At 46.0% G+C, this 23019-nt stretch overlaps 3 protein-coding genes across 8 annotated transcripts in view; 1 reads left to right on the top strand and 2 right to left on the bottom strand.

Annotated features, from left to right (window-relative positions):
* MAP4K3 (mitogen-activated protein kinase kinase kinase kinase 3) overlaps positions 1-6741 on the bottom strand; it is an 80095-nt gene extending 73354 nt beyond the window's left edge. For 4 of the 5 annotated variants that reach the window (XM_068675534.1, XM_068675532.1, XM_068675531.1 and 1 more), the window contains exon 1: positions 6471-6741. In XM_068675534.1, the coding sequence (XP_068531635.1) occupies positions 6471-6581 (111 nt within the window). In that variant the 5' untranslated portion in view covers positions 6582-6741. The remainder of the gene's footprint in view (positions 1-6470) is intronic. The other variant, XM_068675533.1, reaches the window with a different exon arrangement.
* A 1345-nt stretch (positions 6742-8086) lies between these two features.
* Positions 8087-12796, top strand: TMEM178A (transmembrane protein 178A). Its single transcript, XM_068675538.1, has 2 exons — positions 8087-8684; positions 9944-12796. Exons 1-2 carry the CDS (start codon positions 8566-8568, stop codon positions 10182-10184), a joined length of 360 nt encoding a protein of 119 aa, XP_068531639.1. The 5' UTR covers positions 8087-8565; the 3' UTR covers positions 10185-12796.
* Positions 12797-12809: 13 nt separating this feature from the next.
* On the bottom strand, positions 12810-21852 carry THUMPD2 (THUMP domain containing 2). 2 transcript variants are annotated; one of them, XM_068675535.1, is made up of 10 exons: positions 21700-21852; positions 21227-21359; positions 19646-20061; positions 18367-18444; positions 17825-17877; positions 17435-17522; positions 16827-16898; positions 16389-16503; positions 15192-15309; positions 12810-13650 (listed from the first exon to the last, which is right to left on the bottom strand). In XM_068675535.1, the coding sequence occupies exons 1-10, from the start codon at positions 21790-21792 to the stop codon at positions 13335-13337; spliced, it is 1482 nt and encodes a 493-aa protein (XP_068531636.1). In that variant the 5' UTR covers positions 21793-21852; the 3' UTR covers positions 12810-13334. The 2 variants fall into 2 exon arrangements, with proteins under 2 accessions (XP_068531636.1, XP_068531637.1); XM_068675536.1 differs by lacking the exon at positions 21700-21852 and adding an exon at positions 21478-21633.
* Between the last annotated feature and the right edge of the window lie 1167 nt (positions 21853-23019).

Consider the following 23019-nt stretch of genomic DNA (forward strand, 5'->3'; position numbering starts at 1 on the left):
TGGGTTATGAATATTGAGCGTGTGATCGTCCTGATAGCAGTGCCACAAGGGCTCCTTGCAACAGATGAAGATCAGGTACCCTGCCAGGTATTACCTGAGTTCACCAAATACCTTTCAAAACACCTGTTGAGAAACAATTCCTTGCCTGAACTCATTTGAATGAGAGATTAAAAACCGTAACATATGTGAAGTTTTCTCAACACACACCGAAAAGGGCAGCTGGCTCCAACTTGTACTTGGAGGGTACCTGTATAGGTACCACACAACAGCTCCACGTGCTGAGGACGCTGCCTTAAGCCTTCTCTTAGTATAATCACAGTAAAGCTGTACATTACTTACGGGTTTTGAAATTAGAGCACAAATAAGGTATAGATGTCTGAAGGACAATTTTAAACAAGTATTTCTGAGTCAGCAAAAAAATAAATAAAATTCAGAGAGTCTCGTGCTGTCAGAAAACACACGTTCATTTTGGGTTTCTGCCTGGGTCCCTAGCCTTTGTGATGATCAGGTAGCAGCAGCAGCTGGCCGCTCCTCCTCCCATCCCTATCTCCAGGAGCAGGAGCCTGCAACTAATTCCTGCAAACACAGATTTCAGGAAATACAACCCCTATTTTAGGTCACGCTGTGGTAATGATGACCATCTAGAAATCAAAACTGGTGTACAATTCACCTGCCTGCTTCCAGAAGTGAGCTAAGCCCGGGTGAACGCATTACACAGGTTTTCCAAAGCAAAGATGCTGCTGTTGGCCTGGCATCAAGACGCAGTCATACTGCTCACTGTACACAGCACTTCCACAACATCTGCTCTGGAAAAACCGTACAGAGCTCCTTATCCCAGGCAGTGCCTGGAAGAGCGATGCTCTTCTAGAGACTGCTGTACCTGGGGAGGATAAAACAGAAACAACAAAACAAAAAGCGACGATGAAGAAGCAACCATTAAGTGGAGCTGAAGGAGCATTGACTGTTTAAACAGCAGATAATTGCTGTCTCTGTGACAGCAGGAGGATGTCAGATCAAAACGCTGCACAAAAACAGCCACCCACTATAAATAAAAGCTAGAGAAGCCTATTTTTTTAATGCCTTATACAAAAATTGGATGCCCAAAATACCTCACAATTGGAAAGAACTCCAGACCAGAGAGTGGAAAAGCAATGAAATAGGGCAGCCGTCAGATGGGCTCTGTGCAGGAGGCAGCAGCCAGGCAGAAGATGTGCACAGTGTGACAAGACAAGGAGGGGAACAAAAAAAGGAAGAGGAAGGCTAGTATGTAGTACTATGCCTAATATATGCCCCAACGCTTATAAAAAGGAGAGGCCTGTGCAGTATAGACATAAAATCCAAGGTCCAAAGAGGTAAATCTCTTGCCAAGTTTATATTTGTCATTCAACTGGAAGCTGGCAATAAAACACGTACAACGCTGTGAGAAAAACTAGGCCAAAAAGCAGTCTGAGACAGCGACAGCAGGGTGCTTCTCCTTCTGACTCCTTCCCACGAGGATTGCTGAACGAGATGTGGACAAGCAGCTTGTGAACAGGCCTCTGCGCCACGGGGTGACTCAGGCACAGCACCCAAGGACCCGGGTCGGCCCCACTCTTCAGGGCACTGCATCCCAACAGCTCCCTGACCCCACTGCCTGTGGCTGCAGCCCCAGGAGCTGATTCAGCTCTCAGCCAGCAGCAGTCTACCTGATTTTTTTTTTTCGGTTGCTTTTCTGCTGGGTTAGCTCATCGCAGCGGCTCAGGCGGCGCTGATAAGCCGTGGGAGCCGAGACTAGAGCTGGGAATAGGGAAGGGAATCCCCCGGCTCCTGGGCAAACGTAAGCTGTTACATCAGGTCAGCCCATGGTACGAAGTCACAGCTGTAATTAACCCGAACTGAACCGCTCGGAGTTAGGATAAAAATAAACCACGTTCCACCTCCTGGTAGGAGGCACGATACCAAAGCCTGGCGGAGCTGCAATTTTAGAAAGCAATGCTTTGATTAAAAGGGATGTTGTTAAGCAAAGAGACCCTAAACTAAAGCAAACAAAATCCCTAAGCAGGGCGCTCCTTGGTTAAGGAAATTACAGCCACAGAATTCAAACCCAATAGTACTCAATGCAGGAAAAAAAAATGGATGGGAGGACATCCACCCTCTCTGCCTGCCTGACAAGCTTCAAAAGGCTACCGAAGGCTACTGAAACAGAGATCCTTCCAAACAGAGATTCACTCCCAGCAAAGTCAAAAGGAGCTTGAACAGCTGTAAGGTACGTAAAAAGAAAGGAAGACTAAAATGTGCATCCCAAAGCACACAACTGAAAGTCACAGTTTAAATATCGCAGGAGAGGAGACGTACAAGAATTGATAGCTTACTGCATCACCCCGGGCAAGAGAAGCAAGGGCACTCACCCACGTGAGAGAAACGAACTGTGCGTGTGACTCTGCAAAATGGAAGGCTCCTCAGGTTAATCTAGTGTGGACATATTCCCTTCAAGCACCACAGAGGAGCTCTCAAAAAACAGAGAGTCTGAAATGAAGTTGATAGCAGAAAGCAGAAAAAGTCTTCAAGCATTTCCTAGAGACACTCACAGAATCTGAGAGTTTCAGCGTGCAGTAGCTGAGCTGGTAAATACACGACTTCTCTCCCTACAAACACCCAGGCCAAAGGACCGGAGAGCAGAAAATCAGGCTCAGTTTAAAAGGAGACATCAAACAGAGTGAGCACTACAAATTTCTGTGTCTTCATCTGCCAGCTCACTGAAACCAGAAATAACGCAAATAGCTGAAGTAACACGGCCACGATATAACCGATACCTTTGCAGAAACAGCCTCACCGAGCCTCATAAATATATGGGCTTCAGCAAAAGGGAAAGAAAGGCCTTTCCTTTTATAAGATGCTGAAAAACTGTGGCAAGGTCTACCCTGTAAGATGGCAAATGAAGCTGTTTATATTGTGTTTTTTTTGTTTGTTTGTTTGTTTTAAGATATGCTGTGATAAAAATGAATGATATGAACAAATGAAATGGACCTGCAATTGCCTCGGAATACACTTCAAATGCAGTTACCACCCAACATGAAGGTGTTAGGGTAGGAGCAAATCAGCAAATTACAGCACAGTGATTTAAATTATTAGCATGGCTAACACTGCACACAGCACTTGTAGACCAAAAAGCATATCGTAAATTACAGAGGGCTTGGGTAAAGGGGTGATTAAATTGGCATTTTCATATCAAGACATAAAAATCTTCTTAAGTCAGAGATGAAATAAAAAGCAGTAATTAAGCAACTGCCTCATTTAATACCAGAAGTATTTCCTCCAACTGAGCAGGGTCAGATAGCACTTTTTTCACAACTGAAAAGTCCAAACCCTCTTTTACATTATGCTGACCGTGCCACGCGATGGAACAGTGCTTCACAGGGAAACACAAACACAGCAGGCAGAAATGACTGGTATGGCAGCAGAACAAGTTTTCACCCTTTCTTGCAGGTCTCACTTCAGCTGAAAAAATTCATCAGAAACAGAAGATGAAAATCAAGCATTTTGCTGACACGTACCTGCAATCAGAAAAGTAATTATGCTGCCAGTCTCTAAGCCAGATTGCATAGGAAGCTAAATTACTTGACAAGGGAGTTTACTGAGACATAGGAAACAAAACGAGAAAAGTGAAAATGTGATAAGCAAAGCTAAAGACTACTCATCTCCAAGAAAGCTCTATTAGCAGATCAGCTGCGCTATGTTACAAATGCACCAACTCCAAGGTATTAACTTGATTTCACCGTAGACTTCTTTTACCAATCCTGACAGGAGACAGCTGTTGACAAGAGAATAGATTTTCAGTCCTGTGTTTTACTTCGGCACCTAATGAGAGCTTTGTAACATTAGTGTTTTACCTGTCTGTCATGGTAGCATATCTTCACTGAAAACTTAAAAAAAGAAAGTTTTTTAGGTCTCTTCCAGAGCCTCACTGAAAAACTGCATTGTGTCCTGTGATTATGTCCCTACGATGCACTAATCACTCAGGAATCCAGGTAAAACTTCATCTCCCACAGTGAACTCGTGCTGGTTAGAAGAGATATTGTTGGCTATGCATATCTGATAAAGAACTAACCACACTAAGAAGCTCCCCGTTACTTTTCTTACTATGAACTCACTATCACCTTCTCCAAGTCCTCTTTGAAACCTGAACTTGGGTGGGAGGGCAGATAACTATAAAACACCGTTTTAAGTCCAAAATCTACTACTTGCCATGCACCAGCACGTTTCCAGGTGCCATCCAAACAGCAGGACTCCTGCCAGTGGGGCGGTAACAACCCAACACATCCTCATTCCCACTGAATTTCCTTCGTTCACTCCACACCACCCACTCTGAGCTTAAAATCGGAACCCTTCGGAGTAGATACTCTACCTGTTTTGCTATTTTTTTCAGCAGATCACACGTTTCACCTAGATAATCGTAGGCCCACGCACTGCTGTAGCACAGTTCAACGAAAAAGAATCAAGGAAGTAGATGCCAGTCTGCTCAGCTTTCAGCTCCTCCAAACTTTGCCAGGAAAGCAGGTTACAGAAAGGTCAGCGTTTAGTAAGAATGTCAACATAACAAGATTGTCATCTTACTAAGGCAATAATCCCTACCTACCAACAGCAGAAATGCCTCCCTACAAGGCTCTCTCCCTGTTCAGGGGGCAAAACCACAAGTTACAGAGAATAGTTTGAAGCTGCCAAAGTACATCCAGTGCTTGGATCAGAGCTGCTGAAATCCCACCACCGATGAGTGCCACGTTCACACAGCTAATCTCAGCTTCACCCAATTATTTCATCAACCACAAGTTCAGCTAGGGAAGATAGGATGAAGCAAATCAAAAGGGCTTCATTAAACTCCTCACAAATTTAGGATAAAGCTCACATGCAGATGACACATACGGCTGCATTACTTCCTCTTTGTGACATTACCAGCAACCAGCTCGCATTATTATTTTCAGGCTAATTTCACGCTCCTCTTTGAAGGCACCTTGGGCAACACCTTGCCTCAAAACGAAACACGCGGTAATTCACCCAGGAGAAAAGCACATCCCATTTTCCCTACGCTGCCCGGAACCTGATCAGAAAGCTAGGAAGCGCTCCTCTCTCTTTCAGCAAGAAGTAAATAACTATAATGCTGGCTTAGTGTATCGTTGTTCCGATATATTTCCTTCCATCTCAGCTGCCACATGCAGACATGAGCTGTATGTCGTGTCCCCAACAAGTTATAAATGACAAATGAGCAGCGAACTGAAGGTGACAGCAACCTAAGTACGATAATCACCGAGAAAACCTTGTCAATAGCATGGGAAATGACCAGGTTTGCTATGTATCCTGGTACTGCAAATGGAGACTCTCGCTCTGTGGTTAGAGGTAACATCCTGAAAATTAAGCTGTGAACACGGACGACAGTTAACTCGCATCCATCGAAGTCACATGCGGAACACTGAAAAGATGTGATCAATAAGGCAGCACAGAGTCAACAGGCCAGCTTTAAACCACAAGAAAGCTGAGAGCATCGAGATAACAGCCTGAAGAAAAACAAGAGCCGGAGAGCGGAGCAAGCAGACGTGGGTAATTAGAACAGCAGCATCGTACACAAATACTCAGAGCGAGCTGGCAAGGTAGGGAGAGCAACACAATAAATCTTTTCAGTTAAGGAATTAATAAAGTAGGGAGTTAGTGCTCAAAGGGCACAATAACAAGAGGATTGAGGTCCTGAAGCTTCCAGTATTCAAACAAGCCGAGCTTAAACCAAAACTGCCCCAATCCAAGCAAGGTTTCGTGCTGGGCACATTCACTTCACATCAGGGGTAAGGTCGGTGTTGCTTCTACACGCAGCGGAACCTCAAATTGTGGGATACCTCCAAACCTTTTGTCACAGCCCTGCCTACGCAGAGACGTCTCCTGAAGCAAACCACCTGGGATGACAAAACCAGAGGCACCCGGGGAGCACCCGGTTGAGGCAAGGCTGCCGAGGGATTGCACAGGCGACCAACCTCGATCCTCCCCTCTGCCCCGGCACCGCGGGGAGCCGTGTCCTCTCCACCAAGGGTTCAGCCCAGGTGCACCACCGACAAGTGGAAAGCAGAGAATATGAGGAAAATAATAAAGATTAAGTTATGTCAGGGCGATTTAGTTTAGCTCTGCTTTTCCTGCGTTTGTGTGGTTGGCGTTAGGGAGGGAGCTGATGCCAGGCAGCCTCAGCAATTCCTCCCGACACCACAGGTTGCCCAGCCTCACCTTTTAGAGGTGTACAAGCAGCATTTTGAGGTAAAATAAAGGATTATCGTGACAGCAGGTGCTCATTTCTGGGCAGACGTCTCCCAGGTGAAAGGGACTCGGGGGAGGGGGGGGCTGCCTCAAAGACCCCCCTGAGGGGATGAGGACGGTGACAGCCACCAGGACAACGCTCACCAACGGCCACCCCAAAAATTAACACGGACTTTACCGGCGCCCCCCCGCCCCGCTACCTTGTAGACGTCGCCGTAGGTGCCGCTGCCGATGCGCTGGATGAGCTCGAAGTCCTCCTGGGGGTTACGCCGGGACAGGTCGCACACCCGGCCGCCGCCACCGCCGCTCATGGTGCCGGGGAGGGTCCCGGGAGGGGAAACCGGGGGAAGGGGAAGGGGGAGAGGGGGGGGTGAGGGCGGAGGGAGGTGCCCGGCGCGCAGCGCTCACCGCCGCCCCCTGCCCCGCTCAGGCAACATGGCGCCGCGCCGCCACACCGCGCCTGCGCCCTGCCCCGCCTCGAGCCGCCCCGCTCCGCCCCGCCATGAGGCGCATGCGTTGGGGAAATGGGGGGGTTACTGAGGGGGACGCTCCCTGACGGGTTTTAGGGGGAGCCCTCCCAGGTCGTCTGGTGCAACTGTTCCCCTAGCACCACCGTCACCCACTAAAACATGTCCCCATGCACCATGTCCAGCCTTTCCTTGAACGCCTCCCCCAAGGATGGTGGCTCCACCACCTCCCTGGGCAACCCATGCCAGTGTCTATTTCTGAGGAGAAATGTCTCCTCGTTTCCAACCTAAAGCACTGGTGCAACTGGAGGCTGTTCCCTCTGGTCCTGTCAGTGGTTACCTGTGAGAAAAGGCCGACCCCCAGCTCCCCACACCTTCCCTTCAGGCAGTTGCAGAGAGCAATGAGGTCTGCCCTGAGCCTCCTCTTCCCCAGACCAAACTCTCCCAATTCCCTCAGCTGCCCCTCACACGACTTGTGCTCCAGGCCCTTCACCAGCTCCCTAACCACTCTCTGGACAAACTCTTAGAGAGAAGAGGAGAACCTCCTTCAGTGCCCACCAGCTTCAGCCAAGCTCACACACACCAGGAGGCACAGAAACGGCTCTTACATTAAGAAATTTCCCACTCGAATCACTGTGGTGCCCCCAGGGGTCACCAGCCCTCCCCGCAGCCACAGAAGATAAATGACTGGGGCTGGGTGTGCTCACAGCCCATCCATCCATCCACCACTTGGATCCGAAGCCTTCATGCCCCGAAGGAAGCACAGAGAGGCTATTTCGAGGGCCTAGTTGACTCTGGATGTGGGAGATTGGGATGAACAGGACAGATAAGAGGAGTGGGCAGGAGTGATCATGTGTCAAAGGGATGAGAAGGACAAAAGTGTACGGCAAGGGTGAGCACCAGGAGCAGGGGGACCAGTGCTATTTTGGTGCCTGGTTTGGGAACACCTCCACCTTCCTCTCTGGCAGGCATCACTCAGAAATGCAGCTCAATCGAGTACCACTTCTCCCAGCCAAAACACTTATATAACATCCTCATCAACCTGACGAAGATGATCCAGCAGAAGAAATGGCATCTGCTCTGTAAGTGATCAGCACAGCCCGCGCTCTCCATTTCTCATGAAAAAGGCAGAAATGAGACACTGAGGAGGCAGGGTCCCAGTGGGGCCCCACCATCAGCAGTGCTCATCCTCATTTCTACTTATGGGACACACACAAATGTTTTTAAGCTTGTTGAATGGAAGCTGGTTGCCTTTCCCCTAGCTTCTGCAAGAGTCTGTGGACCTTGGGTTGGAAACGTGCTTTCTGGTGTCTCTGGAGGACATCCAGCAGCAGATGTTTCAGGAGCTGACGTCAGAAGCTACACGCTAAACAATTATGGCAGAACCTGTCTGAATGGAAACTCCCAGGCGTCTAGAAACTGGAGCATTTCTGTCTGTCCAACTTACTTTAAATTTAACTCTAGGAGGAAACAGAGAACAAAGTGTATCACGGTGTGTCTGCATAAATCCCTGCTGCACCCACATCCTGAATCTTACATGGCCAAAGCCGTGTGATTAAATGACTCGTGTAATACTGGGAAGTTCACAGCACAGCTACAAAACCACCAGCTTCACTGGTTTGATCATGGCGAGATCACTTTCTATTTACAGGTGCTTGTAGGTCTGGGGTTACCTCCTACTGTGGGTCTGCCGGGCACAGGCCAGCTGTGCTCGTGCTGTTTTCTAAGCATCCCTCCCCTTTTTCCTGTGAGGGAAGGCACATCCACAGTAACAACCACCTTTTATTTCTCAGTTTTGGTGGCAACAGACTTAAGAAGTTTCCTGGGCATGGCTGCAGCTGTTCTCTGCAGGTGCATTGTGGCCACAGTCAGCTTCTTTTGGGAGAAAAGCCTCACCCAGCACGTCACAGGTTGTCTGTTCCTGATGACAGGTAATGGTAATGCTGCGTTCTTGCGAGCTAATTACAGGTGAAGACTTCATCAGGTTTCCCTTGGGTAGGCACCGTGCAACGCCGGTAAGTGGAGCACGCCTTTCCTTCTCATCTCCAGTTATTGTGCCTTGTGTGAAGCGAGTCATTGACTTGTACAAGTGGAATAACCAGTAATTAAAAAAAAAAAAGAACAAAACTGAAATGTGTTTTAGGCCTCATGCAGCAGCGGGACAGGACCATGGGGGTAAAGCAACCATTCCCTCCCCTTTTTGTATGAAATGATCTCTCTTCTCCAGAGCAGAACAGTCTGCAGCTTGCAGTCCTTGGTGTTGTACTGAATACTTAATGCTGAAATAGGAAAGGGGAACACTTTCACAAAAAATCTTAGTTGTAAAGTTAAAGGTTGTTTAAAGAAGAAAAGGTAAAATCCCCCAACAAGAAACCAATGCAAGTTTTAACCATCCTAACTCACAATGCTATGCACAATGCTTTCTCTCATGCCGAAGGAAATACTTTGATTTCAGTAGTTGTAATGCACAGCATACTTTTTTTTTTTTTTTTTTGAGTTTGGAAAGCACAGGCCTGAGGAAAGGCTCATTGTGCATGGCTAACTTAGCTGCCTAATGAAAAACATAGCCTAATGAAAAATGCCTAATGAAGAGTGACCCGAGAGAAACCCGAGGCAGGGAGACGGGTGCCTGCAGACAGCTGGGGACTGACTTAGCCCCAGTGGTTCTGTGCAGTTACACTGTGGGAGGCTGCCGAGGGCCACCCACAAAGGTAGATTACCTGCTCTATAACCTCCAGATCAGATTACGTGCAGCACATGCAAAAAAAAAATAAATAAAAAATCCTGGCTCCCCTGAGGCATGCAGCAGGCTCTGCTCCTGCAGAGGGGATTCCACATCACAGCTCCAGCTTGCTCGATCCGATTTTGCCCCTTGGACCAGGTTTGATCACAGGTGGAAGCTTTGGCTACTTTGCCTGGTTTGCAAGGGCGGGTTTGACTGAAGTCACAGAGGAGACTCCTTCAGTCTTAAAAGCAGAAACCAAGAAGTTAACCGATTATAACTCACAGCCACGGCTTAGTCTTGCGTCATTGGGTAACACAATGGAACTCCGTGAATAACAGTAATTATAACCTGTGTGCTACCCGAGATAACTTATACCAACAAAGCTGGGTGCAAGTTATTTGATTAGTAAGGCCTAACATTTATTTAGTTATTCACGCTATGCTACATCCCAAAGCACCAATACCATTATTTCATTTGCAAGCATATTTCGCACCGTATCTCTGTGCCCTTATGCAGCCAGCACTGCATATGACCTGAACTACTTCCCTCAGTTCATCTACAGCCTTCCTGATGACACAGAACATGGATACAGCTGCTCTGTATTTTGGGCCTGGTGCAGTGGGGGATTTATAGCAGCAGGCAGGTGTCTTTGCACAGCTCACCCTTTCATTAGCAGGAGCGAGATGATGCAGCTGAAGTCCACCAGAGAATCCTCTGTGTGACTGCTCGCCCGCTGCCAACACCATCGGGCGATGGCTGAAAAACATCCCCAGGACTTATTAAAAGAAACAGAAGAGAAGGGAAAACGAAATTCCAGATTCCAAGCACAAAAGCCTGATTCTTCAAAATCCGACCATCGCGTTTTACCGGTTCAGCAAGCTGTTGTCCCACGCTGCCCAGCAGAGATTTGAAAAGGAGACAGCTCTCAGAGGACAGAGATGGCACAGAATCAGATGCTTCAGCTCAACACGCTACATTTGTGAGGAGCACGATGTCTGCAGCAGCAGGCTAAAGGGGTAAGAAAGCTGCTGTAAGAATTTAGGGCTATTTCTAATTTTTAAAGTGTCTGTTCATAAAGGAATCAAAGAAAAGCCACTGTTGCCAAATGAATCCTAGACAGGATTACACTTCTTTCCCCAGGGCATCATGCGTAATGATATAATTCCATACCTTTTGCATTTGATTTTCAAGGTAGGCTTTGGTGCCCCCCTTCTCTTCTGAATGCCCAAACACACCTTTTTCTTTTAAACCAGCGTGTGCTTGTGTAACCTTTATACATGAAGGTCCCGTGTAATCTGTAAATAACCGAGGTTTCCATCCTGAGCCCCCAAGCCACACTGTGAGGAGGATTAAACCATTCCTGTCCCTGCTTCTGAGGTGTTAGGCTCTTTGTCAAGCTACAACATCTAGTAAAATATCCTCCTCTGTCAAAATCATTTGCAGCAACTGCAGTTTCATGGCTTGGAAATGGTCACTCTTGCAAAGCAGAGAGAGTTCATAAACCAGAAGGGTTACAGCCTGGCACTTACACCAAGCGAAGCAGCAGGAAGTCAGAGCCCCCGAAAACCTCTCTGTCTGGGCAAAGAAGCCTCTCACAGCAACAGAGAGGCAGTGGGTGCTAGAAGAGGAGCAGCCTTGTGTTCTTCAGTGCTTAAGAGAAGTGACATGCAAGTTACCTGATGAGATCACCACGCTAATCTGTCAGGCATCGTTCAAGCTGACAGCGCAAGTCCTCATAATTAAGGGACTTTGGTGCTACGTTGATGCATCTGTCACAACTCATCCCAAACTGCTATCCCTCTGCCACCACCTAAGAGCCAGCGTTGTCCTGGATACACAGCATTCACGCATTTGTTGCTGAAGAGGTGTTTCACACCTGCTGGGCACAGGAAAGAGCTGGCTGGAAACCCAGAAGGTCCCTCGGGCTGCCTCGCAGGGGGCACAGGCTGTCAGGAACTGAGCAGATGCTGCTGAAGGAGCTGAGCATTCAGAGAAGCAGTCAGGTTGGTAGTACAAGATGAACACGAAAAGGAATGATAAGGGTGAATATTGTAAGCACAGGGTTTGGAAGAGAAGAAGGGAAAAGTGAGAGAAGGAAAGGTTGCTTGAAGAGCAAAGAGGTGGGAGAGGCAAGAAGGGGAGATGAAAGAGAAGAGTGGTGGAACAGAGAAGCATCAGCTTAATGCAAGAACCATCAATTAGATGGTAACAGAAACAGTCAGTGGAAATTAGGAGAAGAAACGGAGCCATATAAAGGAGACTAACACCCGACCAAGTCAGTAAATTGGTCTGAGAGCAATCCAGATGCCAGGAAGCAATGACAAGACAAACCAGCGTCAGCACTAAGCACAGCTTTGGAGCTCGTCTTGCCCACGTCGCTGTCTGTACCTGGCCATGCTGCTGAGCACAAAGCAGTTTCTCAGCAAACACTGGCAGGTTCTGCTAGAGCCAGATCTTACCTGCTTGCATGTTTGTCTTGTTATAAGCAGAGTACAGAAATACACTCTCAAAATGGTTTATGCATCTAATATAGCACCGAGAAAGTTTAACAAAAAAAAGTTTGTTTCCACCTTGGGTGAAGAGCACAAATATCTATGAGTGATGCTGAACTGGGGGTGGCTGTCATGGTAGAAGGCAGAACCTCCACCCAGAGGGGCCACAGCCAACTTGGGAAGCAGAACCTCACAGTGTTCGAGGAGGAGATGAGCAGAGCTCATCACAGGTAACATAACCCCATGCATTCAGCCAGGCTGGGAGGTTTGAGCCGAGACAAGACATGAGCTGCACAAGCAGCTCTCAACAGCAGTGAGATTTACTCTCCTGAAGTGCAATTAACCATGAAAAGTCAGGTTTTTTCCCTTTCCCAGCCAATGTAGCAGAAGAAGAAGAAGAAAAAAAACACAGAAAACCCAGACAGACACTTCTGATTGCATCTCCATACCCCTCACAGCAGAGGAACACAATGCATGAGTCCATCCCAGCTTGCCAAGTTGCAAGTACTCGTCCAAAATACCATCTGAAAGCAATTTACAATAATTCTCTACAGAAATACTTCACTGTCAGCTCAGCAACCCTAGGAAAGCTTTGAATTAGACTATCACCCCCAAATTACCTTTAGCATAGACTGAAAGAATTAAGACCTCCCCCTTTTCAGGAAAATTTTTCCATATGATTCTCCGCAGACAGAAGTCAACACTAATTGTTCACTCTGCAAGTTTTTCCTTCTGCCACACTGTGCCCTTCAAGCAGCACTAGCAAGCAAGGAAAAGCACTGTTTTTACAGAAAGAAGTCTTCACACTAAAAAGCTAAAGCTCACCCGATTGACACATGCTAACTCCACAAGGAATTAATACAAAAATAATTTATTGTGCACTCAAAAAATATCCAAATAGCGACATTTCAGATTGATCACAAACTACCTTTAAAGTGATACAAGACTGCAAGAGACATAGGAAAGCCCTCCATCAGGTCCTCAAGAAGAGTTGGAGACTTGTTCACAAGTGCTTCTGGAAAACATTGCTGAAGGTGAAAAACCATTTACATGGAATATTACATGTAATATTTGCAGTACGGCGAGTCAAGTCTTTTTCTCCTGAATAAACTCCTCATGATATTAGGAGGCTTTGCCTAAGCAAGGATTTGAGGACTCTTCCTCGCGACACTATTTTATGTTAAAAACATTTGAAGCTCTAGCTGGTGTCTTCCACCTCTCCTAAAAACTGAAGAGAAAAGCAACAGCGTAGTTCACACGAAGTGAGGTGAGCCAACAAATGGCACAGGGTTTGGATCAGCAGGGTTCCACCAGTTCACTGCCACGCTGCTTTCAAGCATATCAGCACTCAGGTACACCTTAGGCAGCGCACCTAAGTGACTAATTCCCAGCAGCAGAGACCTTCCTATATTTGTATATGAAAGCAACCGTCTTGCCAAGGCTAACTTCATAGATGCCATCCAGCACCAGCGACCCAAAACGTGGCTGTCTGCTGCTGAGAAAGGCTTCTTCGACACCTTTCACCATGGAGGAAGAATTCCCGTCACTACTCGAGGTCTCCACAGCGGTCGTTTCCCCTGCACCGTCAGAACTGGTGTTAGGAGATTGGTTTTCACCACTCTTGGTAATGCTGTCCATGCGCTTATGGAGATCTTGACTCAAGAGCAACACAACGGTCCCTCCAACACGAAGTACTCTGGCAATTGCAGGAAAAAAAAATAAAGGTTAGGTGTTCGTCCTGCCTGGATTCATTTATCTGTGCACAACTCGACAACAGCGATACTTCAGGTGCCAACTGCACGCAGTATCACACCTGAGCATGTTAAATGTAATGGCTCAACTCAGTAAGCTACATTCCCAAAGGGAATTTAAATTCCCCATCTCTGTACCTCTTGCTGATTGGGAAAAATGGGCCCTTTATTGACTTCCAAACATTTCTGACCTCAGGAGTTCTCTATTTGTTGAGCACTGAGGATGGACTCAGCTTTTTTGCTTTTCGTGTTGTACCAAGGAACCAGGGGCACAACCAGCTTCAAAACCCATTTTTGAGTCTCACGATGAGAAGCAAGCCCTGAGCCTCCACCAGCACACACAGGAACAGCTTCCCATCACAGCAAAAGAGAGCTTTTCACATTGGTAAGGCAATTCTGACGCTGGCCTTTCCCTTTGAAAGCTTTAAAAGGTCCGTCCTTTCCACGCTGCACTGACCCTTGAAGTCTCTCAAACACAGGAAACCAAGGAAAGTTCACCATTGTGTGTAACTCGGTTTTTCTTAGCACAGGAGGAAATGCTACACTTGGCTTGGAGAGGGGAAAAAAAAAGACTATCCTGGCTGTGCTCACAGCAAGTGCATCGAATGGCCTTACTGGTGGGAGTCTCATAATGATCCCTGCCTCACCTCCACCTTCCCAAGGAGATATTTTGCTTAGGACGACCCAACAGAATAAATGAGACCAGAAAATAAGAATGTCAAACAAAGCCAAGAGGAGGGATGGTCAGCATAAGATTACCCTGCCATTCTGGGGAGCTACGTAACCTCCTTCACCATCTCCTCACCACATTCCTGCCCTGAGTGTGATCAACACCCACTGAAGTCCGGTCCTGCAGAAAGGGTTTGTTTTCAGCAAAGGAATTAAATAAGGAGACGGATAGTTTGAAGCACCCGTTAGAGGCAGCCTGCTATTAGCTTGGTTTCACTCCGCCACAAAATGACAGAGTGAGATACGAAAGGAGACATCTAAAAGATGACCAGGTGGCTAGCTGGATTATTGCAGGACACCGCCAGAAAGGAAAATGCCTTTCACCATTTTCCCATCCGAGATCCCTCCTGCCAAGGCAGGCTGGTAAAAGCTTGGTTGTGCACCCAAAATGAAAGCCTGTGATTTTACGCAGACCTCAACTGAGGAAGGATTATTGCTTTATTTGCCTATCTACGCCTTCAGTTTGGCTAGGTTACCACCCTCTTCTCTTTCTTCTTTCTCTCACCAGCGTGCTGTGGGAAGAATATTTCTGAGTGTGGTTCAGCCAACAAGCTCATTCCTTGCTGGCTTGCACTCCCATCAGCTCGCGAGACAAGTCACAACAGCCACTAACCGACGAGTGAAGGACTCAGACTTTACAGCCTGCACAGCATCAGATTACAGAGCTGGAGAGTGTTTCAAATAAAGCAAACCTGGAGCTGACTGAACGCTCGAGATCACAAACCATCGTTACGTTCACATCAAAGGCTGTGCGTACCTCTCCATCTCCTGGAGACTATCTGGCAGGAATCGGACGTCTTTCGTGATCTTGAACTTCTTCCCGAATGGAATATCCGAAACCACGGCGTCAAAGCTTTCTGCAGGCAACGGCAACGCTGCGGAACAAAGGGAGGTCTTGACATCTATCTGAAAATCCAACAGCAGCCACTGCATCCTTCACCTTACCAAACTGCCTGCCAGCTCTTTCACAGGTTGCACACCCAGATTCACAGCTCCTCCTCTGTTTATCCTCACCAACACCACCACAAAGCTACCAACCCAACGCAGACTGGGTACAGACAAACCCTCAAGAGCATAGTTCAGCTTGCGATGTTCCCTGTTACTGGTGTTGTGCTTGTCCCAACAGCAAGAATCTCCTAGCAGGGCACCGCGCGGTTCCGAACTGCTGCTTCTCAGCACAAGTAAACCTTCACAAGCAAAATGCAACCGAAGAGCTGAGCTCGCAAGCATTTTGCTTAGCACAGATGTTCAAACCAACACACATTAATGGCAAGGAGCCACATGATAAATTCCCCTCCACCCCCTCGTTTTCCCCAAGAATCTGCTTAACTTTCAGCCAGAATCACTTGGATTCCGTTGGAACTCGTGTCTTTGAAGTATTTCCGCGACGTTGCTGTGTCCTGGGAGTATTTTGTGTTTTGACCACGGCACAGCAGTGCACCCTGGTGGTGGTGAAAATCAGCCACGCACCAGGCTGGCTTGGCCCGAGTAAAACCAGCACGTGAAAGGAAAAGATCGCGGGGTTTTCATCCCTCAGGATGCTCAGAACTTGACTGGATAAGGTGAGCCACCTGAACCCCACTTCGGGGTTAGCCCTGCTCCAAGGAGATTAACAAAACCCAAGACCTCCAGCAGTCCTTCCCAACCTAAACCCTGCTGTGATTTTGTGCCAGCCTTACCCGAACTGGCTGGAGATGCTTCTTGGACCATTTTGTGGTTGCAAATTTAACATTAAGACAGAGTTACTGCCCAAGCCTGAAAATTGTTGTTTTCATTGTCTTATGCCGAGCTTATTCTTGCCAAAGTTCAGAAGGGGAGAGATCAAAATTACTCAGTCACTAGCCAGCTATTTATTTAGAGTTAGCTCTATTACAGACCACCTTGAGTACCTACGCTACCCGTATAACCACAGAAGACTTTGAACATGCCTCACCTTGAAAGCTTACACACTTACCTTTCACAGAAGCTTTAAGTAGCTCAATCTTATCCACCAAACCTGCAGTCTTAATATTCACACCTGCACCCTCTAATTGTGAATCACTTATATCTGTGCCCCAGTAGCAGGCTTCCTGGTCAGAGAAAAAGAAAAAAAATAGTTAAACACATGTATTAATTTAATAAAACCTTCACAAAATTGCCTCGTTGCACAGCTCTTTTAAGACAAGCCACTTGCTTTAAGATCTACTGCTATTACACTGAGCAATACATAGATTAAGACAACAGAGCAATGGGAAATTTCGTGCTATCTTCACTCCTTTCATGTTCTGGTCACTTTGGTTCCAGCATTCCGTTAATGGACATTATTATAACTGTGGCACAGATTTATTTTTTTTCTTGGCACAACTACAAGAAATCTTGGCAAGCTCCTACCTGTTACGACTGCAATACTTACGGGCCACTCTGTGGCAGCTTCCAGCAGAATTGTTCCCAGCCCACACATGGGATCTAGCACAAAGTCACCCGCCTACAAAAAGAAAGGGGTTACTGCATCCCAAACAAGATAGACTCCTCCCTCAACACAAAGCATACTCAGTCACAGACTGATCACCTGCACAGACCCATTGAATTTAGTGCAGGTAAAAACAGTCACTCACTTTGGTATCAGGCCAAACTTGGAGATGATATATTAAAGAAGTATGACAATATCACAAAAAAGCATAAATGGCTTTATTAGACTGCAGACAGATACTGGTATCAAATTAACCTGTGGAAAACATCACACTGGCTTCTGTTTTTACAACCCCAAACAAGCTTCAACATCTGGACAGTGACAAAACCCCTGCAATTTTACTGTATATCTGTACAAAAAGTAGTAACTATCCTTAGAAGGCCCTTGGACTAAAGAAGATATGTGGTTGAACACCAGGTGACAGCGCACTCTAACCACAAAAAAATTTCCAGCTCTGTCCATGTGGATTAAAGCATGAAGAATTAAAATCACCACACTGCTTCAAAGGACTCACTCAGGACTCTCCACTTTTGCCATGAACATTCACTTACACTGATTTCAGCCAGAGATGCCATGGCCCACGCAATCGTTGACCGCAGTCCTGCTGTTTTGATATACTCTCTGTTTGCCAATGGAAGACTGTAGACAGCAAAAATAATGTAAGATAATGGTACAACAACATAGAAAACCCTATGTAATATAAAATACCAAAAGAACTGAACTTCCCAGATCTGTAAATAATCAGAAACCACAGCCTGCTTTTAGCCACTCACTGCAAAGTCTGGAATATGTGCTCAGGTTAACTTCAGACAGACCACAAGATGAATGCAACAGTCCAGTGAATATTAATCCAGAAGATAAATACAGTGGAGAGCAAGACTATTTGGAAATTGTGCCTGTTCAGGTACTGCCAAAACAGACCTGGTGATGAGAATGCCTACCTGAAAAGAGGAATCCCCACAGCTGAGTGAATGTCGTTAAGATGTACAAAGATCTGAAAGAGGGAAAAAATAACATTAAAATCTCTCAACTTGAGATGACGATAGCTTAAACTCATTTAAACCAGACAGAGAAGATATTTTTGTGAACTTCTGATCATATGATTTAGGAACAAAAATATACGCTCTACAGATTGATGATTATTTGGAAGAAATCACACTTGATAATCTGAATGCCAGTTTAAAGATGATTTAAGATTTAAACTAGAAAGGGATTTGTCAGTTGGGGATCCATCCACAAGCACTTAAACTTCTCCAGGAAGCATTTTCTTGATATTTTTAACTATAAAACCATTTACTCTAAGCAGAAGATTGTTCACTGTATACTTGCACTCAGTTTTTTTTTTTTTTTTTCTAGAAAAAGTAGTGCCATTAAGGAGTGTTTTACGTGGAAGGCAGACACATATAAATAAATAAATAAATAAATAAATTTTGGGATAATTCTGGCAGTAACAACAGGCCACCTGGCAGACAGTTGCCACTACCTCTAGGTCGGGGTTCCGCAGATCAGCTCGCCATCTGAACTGCTTCATGAGTGCTATGCCAATTGCTCTTCCGATCTCCTGTGAAGGAAAAGACCACACACAGGCAGTAAAAATAAAAGAATTAAGAAAACTACAGATCACATCCTTGATTACACAACCCTTGTAAGTACCTGGGGAAAGAAAGACTCTTTCTTTATTGCTAGGGAACAACTTATACGAAGACCAGAAGAGGTGAACCAGGACAGAGTGATAGAAACATGGCAAACACACCTCAGGATAACATGACTATTGCTCACCTGGAGTGTGGGAGGCTGAAGTTCAAGTCCTACCCAAGGTAAAACAAACAGCTGTAGTCATTTTATAACTATGTATCGCATGCTAAGTATTTCTGATGGCTGTAAATTAGATCACCCAAAGGAAAACCTGTCAATGCGTAACTGCAACTCTCTCAGCTTTAATGTTTTATCACCTCTGGAAGTTGTACCTTCAGCATAAGAATTCAAATGCACAGCACCAATTTAAACAAACACTGGTGTTGGCAGGCTCACGTGCCCAATCTTCTCAAGATACCAGCTTTAGTAGAGAGGAAAAAAAAAAAAAATCTAACTCTTGTTATTTTCAACTTAGAAACCTAAATAAACTGCAGCTACACATTTCTTCCCATTTCTTTATGGTGAAAATACAATGCAGATGAGAACAGCATTGGACAGAAGGGGCCTCTAGAGATCTCTACACCACCTCTCTCAGAATGGTTGGGGCTCTTCAACACTGAGTGCTGACACCCCAAGGACCAAGATTCACCCTCCAGGATGTGTCCCAGGGCTGCACCACCCTTCTGGGAAGTTCTTCATGGTACCAAAAGAGCGTCCTTCCAAGCTGCAGATTCTGGCTTTTGCCCCTTGTTACACTGTCTGCCTCAACTGAGAGGAGTGTGGCTCCACTGTCCTTGCTACAGCCCTTCAAGTAGCTGCAAGCTACTCACAGCTTGCTCTTGAGACTCTCAACCACTCTTATTATTATATTCTTATTAAAAGACATTGATTTAAAAAACTGTTCAGGGTAATCATGCCTTGAAATTAATAACAGCGCTTGTATTTCCACTTGGTTAACATAAATGAAGGTTTTAGAATTTTTTTCAATGTTTTTTTTGATAATACAGAAAAAGTTTAGACTAGTTTGCTATTCCAAAACATACAAGACACAAATTAAATTACAAATAAACCACACGCCTCCTTTCACTTTCACTAATTTCTTTGAAAACACAGATGCGTTAGCATACCTGTGAAGTAAGTATTTTGGCAATTGCTCCACTACAGCGACAAGAAACTCGGAAGCTGAAGCTGTGCTTCTCATTTTCAACAGGTTTCTCTCCACTGCTTTTGGAAGAGTCTTCTAAAGAAGACTCAGTTTCAGGTTGGCCTTCCTCATCACTCTTCCTGTCTGGTACCACACCGTTCTCTTCAGTTCCTGCTTGACATTCCTCAGACACAATCTCTCTTACTTGCTCTGTTTTCTGTCTTTTAGTTACAACATCCATCTCTTCTTCTGATTTTCTCTTGCAAGGTGATGGGTTTTCCTGAGAGACACCATCTTTTTTCCCCTCGCAACCACGGAGGTTTTTCCAAGCAGCGATAACATCCAGCCAATCTTTTGGTTCCTCAATGACAAGACTTTTGATTTCATGCAGCATTTTCCCTGGAAGAAAACGCTAGTTTCAGGTTAAGTAGTTCAATCTCAGCATTTGATGTTCCCACAGAACGAGAACATCTGTCAGAGACTTGGTTTAGATCTCAGTAACGTGTGAATCCAGGAACTGCAGCAGCATCCATCACAGGCACAGCCAAGCTCTCAACACCCACAAACCCTATCGGTTGAAGACCCACACATTACAAGCTTTGCAGAACCAAGAATAACTTCTGCAGGGCTTGAATTCTGCATAAGTTCAGCAGCTCTAGAAAACCAGACTACCTCAGAGTCACTCCCAGGGATGGAGCACCAGCCTACCATATCGTCCTCCTCTTGGTGCAGGAAAACACTTGGTGCAGTATTAGAGATCCAGGACACTTTCCAGGATTGGCAGACATGAATATGAATCACTTTGATTCAGCTCAGAATTAAAGTCACAAGTTTATTTTTTTATTAATTACTCTGCCTTCAATCCTACAAAGCCTCTGATGCACACCTGAACTTACACCTACCTGTAGGTTGTCCTGTTGACTTAGCTATGACAAGAGAAGCAGGAAAATACAGAGGCCAATTCATATAAAAAAGTCTTGACTCTGGTCAAGGAAAAATATTTAAGTATTTCTATTTCTCGTTTTAAATTTCATAATCATAATTAAATTTGATACTTAGAGTCCAAGGCCTCTTGTAATCTTTCAAATAAAATCCTACCCCCATACAAGTACCAATCCATCTTACTCAAAATTCTTATTTCAACACTGATAGAGAACATGATGCAAGTATTTGAAATTCACAAGAAATCTGCATACTGAACAGATAGGTGATGCAGAATAGTATAAAGCCACGTCACCTAAAAAAAAAAAAATAATAACTCACTGTCAAAATACATGCAAGGGGTCCAGAATCAGACTTCAGTTTTGTTAATTTTTTGGGGGTGGGAGTGGTGTTATACACATATACGTATGCACTATGCCAGCAGAATGTCAGCTGGTAAGATGAATTTAAAACGTTTTTAACTTGTTTTCAGCACAGAAAAACATATTTAAAAGCATAGTTGGGTAAAAAACAACAAAAAGAAAAACAGAAACCATAACTTCAGAGTTGATTCTTCTCAGTTAGAGCTACAGGTGATGAAATCAAATATGAATTTTACAAGGGGAAGAAGTTAGCACAGTACCTTTATGCCCTGACACGGGCAGCGGGCCATGCTTCTTGATCAGCAAAAACAGCCTCTCTCCAGACTTGATTTTCTTCAGTTCGCTCGGCTCCGCGTCAGCGGTGAAGAAGACTTTCCCCGCAACATAGTCCACCTTAAGGGAAAAGGGAAAAAAATAAATATTTTCTGTGAGCACTCCAGCAGCTCAACAGCACCACCGCGTGCCCTGCCTCGCCTTCGCACCGGGAAGAGCCGGGCAAGGCACAGCTCACCGGGGGTGGCGAGGGGACGGAGATGTCGGTCAGCCCGGCCCTCAGAGCGCGATTTCGTGAAATAAAGCTTTTTAATGCCCCTACGAGCCGACGCCTCCCTGGTGTCCTGTCATGATTTTACTCCTTAGCATCTCCTTGACGCACACAGCGCGAAATATTTAATTTTACCGCACGACATATAAAACAACACGGACTCGCAGACGAACGAGAACCGCTTCTCACCTCGGTGGCTCCGAGCCGCGCTCGCAGCTCCCGGGCCAGGAAGGGCTCGAGGCCGCGTCCCGCCGTGCAGAAGAACCGCCCGCCCGCCGCCATCTTGGCCCGCCCCCGCCGCCATTTCGGGCCGCCCCCGCCCAGGGGGCCGGCTGAAGGGCCGGCAGCACGAGCCCGGGGAGGGAAGAAGAAGTACTAAAAAAAAAAAAAAAGCGGATTTGGTTCAAGTTTCTATTCCGGCGCTGTTGGGGCGTCACAGCGAGGGGGACAGTTTTTCGTGCCAACCTGATCATAAACGCTGGGTTCTTGGAAGCTGGTGTGACCCCCGTGCCACCAGGCACAGCACTGGAGCATCGTCTCCTTTTTAATTCTTGCCTCAGTGAAATCATCAAATGTGAGATGATCAAACACAAAATGATCAAATGTGAGATGATCAAATGTTCCAGTGCAGCTATTGCTCCATGTACTTCAGCAGAAGACCGCATGAGGTCTTCAGCCCAAACTGATAAGTGGGAGAATTACAGCAGAATTCCTCCTCCTGCAGATAATAGCTACACCCACACCATTTAGGAAGAAAATTGTGGGTGACTCCACACCCACAGCTCAGGAAAAAATAGCAAGATGTCAGTTCAGGCCCAGCACCAACAACGTTACACGTTGCACTGTCTATGACCCCACATCTCTGCAGTCCAAAAGCACCGAAGCCACCCAAATATTGCTGTAGAAGTGAGCAGGATCAGCAGGAACAGACTTCATGCCACCATTGTTTAAAATGCTACTGAAAGTTTAAAATGGTATTGAAAGTCCTTGGGCTGTGCCTGTCCAAAGCAAGAGGGATGTAGTACAGGGCTGGAACCAAACCCTGATCTGCTGCTTTCACTTTCAGGGGGCTGTTTAGCCCAAATAAAATAAATCAAAAGGAAAAGTGTAAGTCTGTCCACAAGAGGACAGCAGGAACATGGTCTCTATTTCCAGGGGGTAACCTAGGAAATCACAGCCTTGAAGTGCATCAAGGGGATTTAGGTTAAAAATCAGGAAAATCTCAGAGCACTAGGGAAGATCAAACCAAGAGGGTTTGGCATCTCCAATACAGCTGCTTTTAAAGCGGGCCAGGCAAACCCATTATGAGTGGTAATGTAAGGAGATGGACTCAACTTGTTGCCTGTTCTATTTGTCTTATGTTATTTTATATTATGCCAGTGACTATTTCTGTCCATTTGTTATATCAGCAGCCAGAAACCAAGCTAAGCCCCTGACTCTCACATGGAAAATGCTACAAAACAGGTGCCCACAAGACAAGCAAGCAGAGAGTTTTGCTTCTGTCGGCTG

The sequence above is a fragment of the Anas acuta genome, chromosome 3, assembly GCF_963932015.1.
Source record: "Anas acuta chromosome 3, bAnaAcu1.1, whole genome shotgun sequence".
Taxonomy (NCBI): Eukaryota; Metazoa; Chordata; class Aves; order Anseriformes; family Anatidae; genus Anas; species Anas acuta.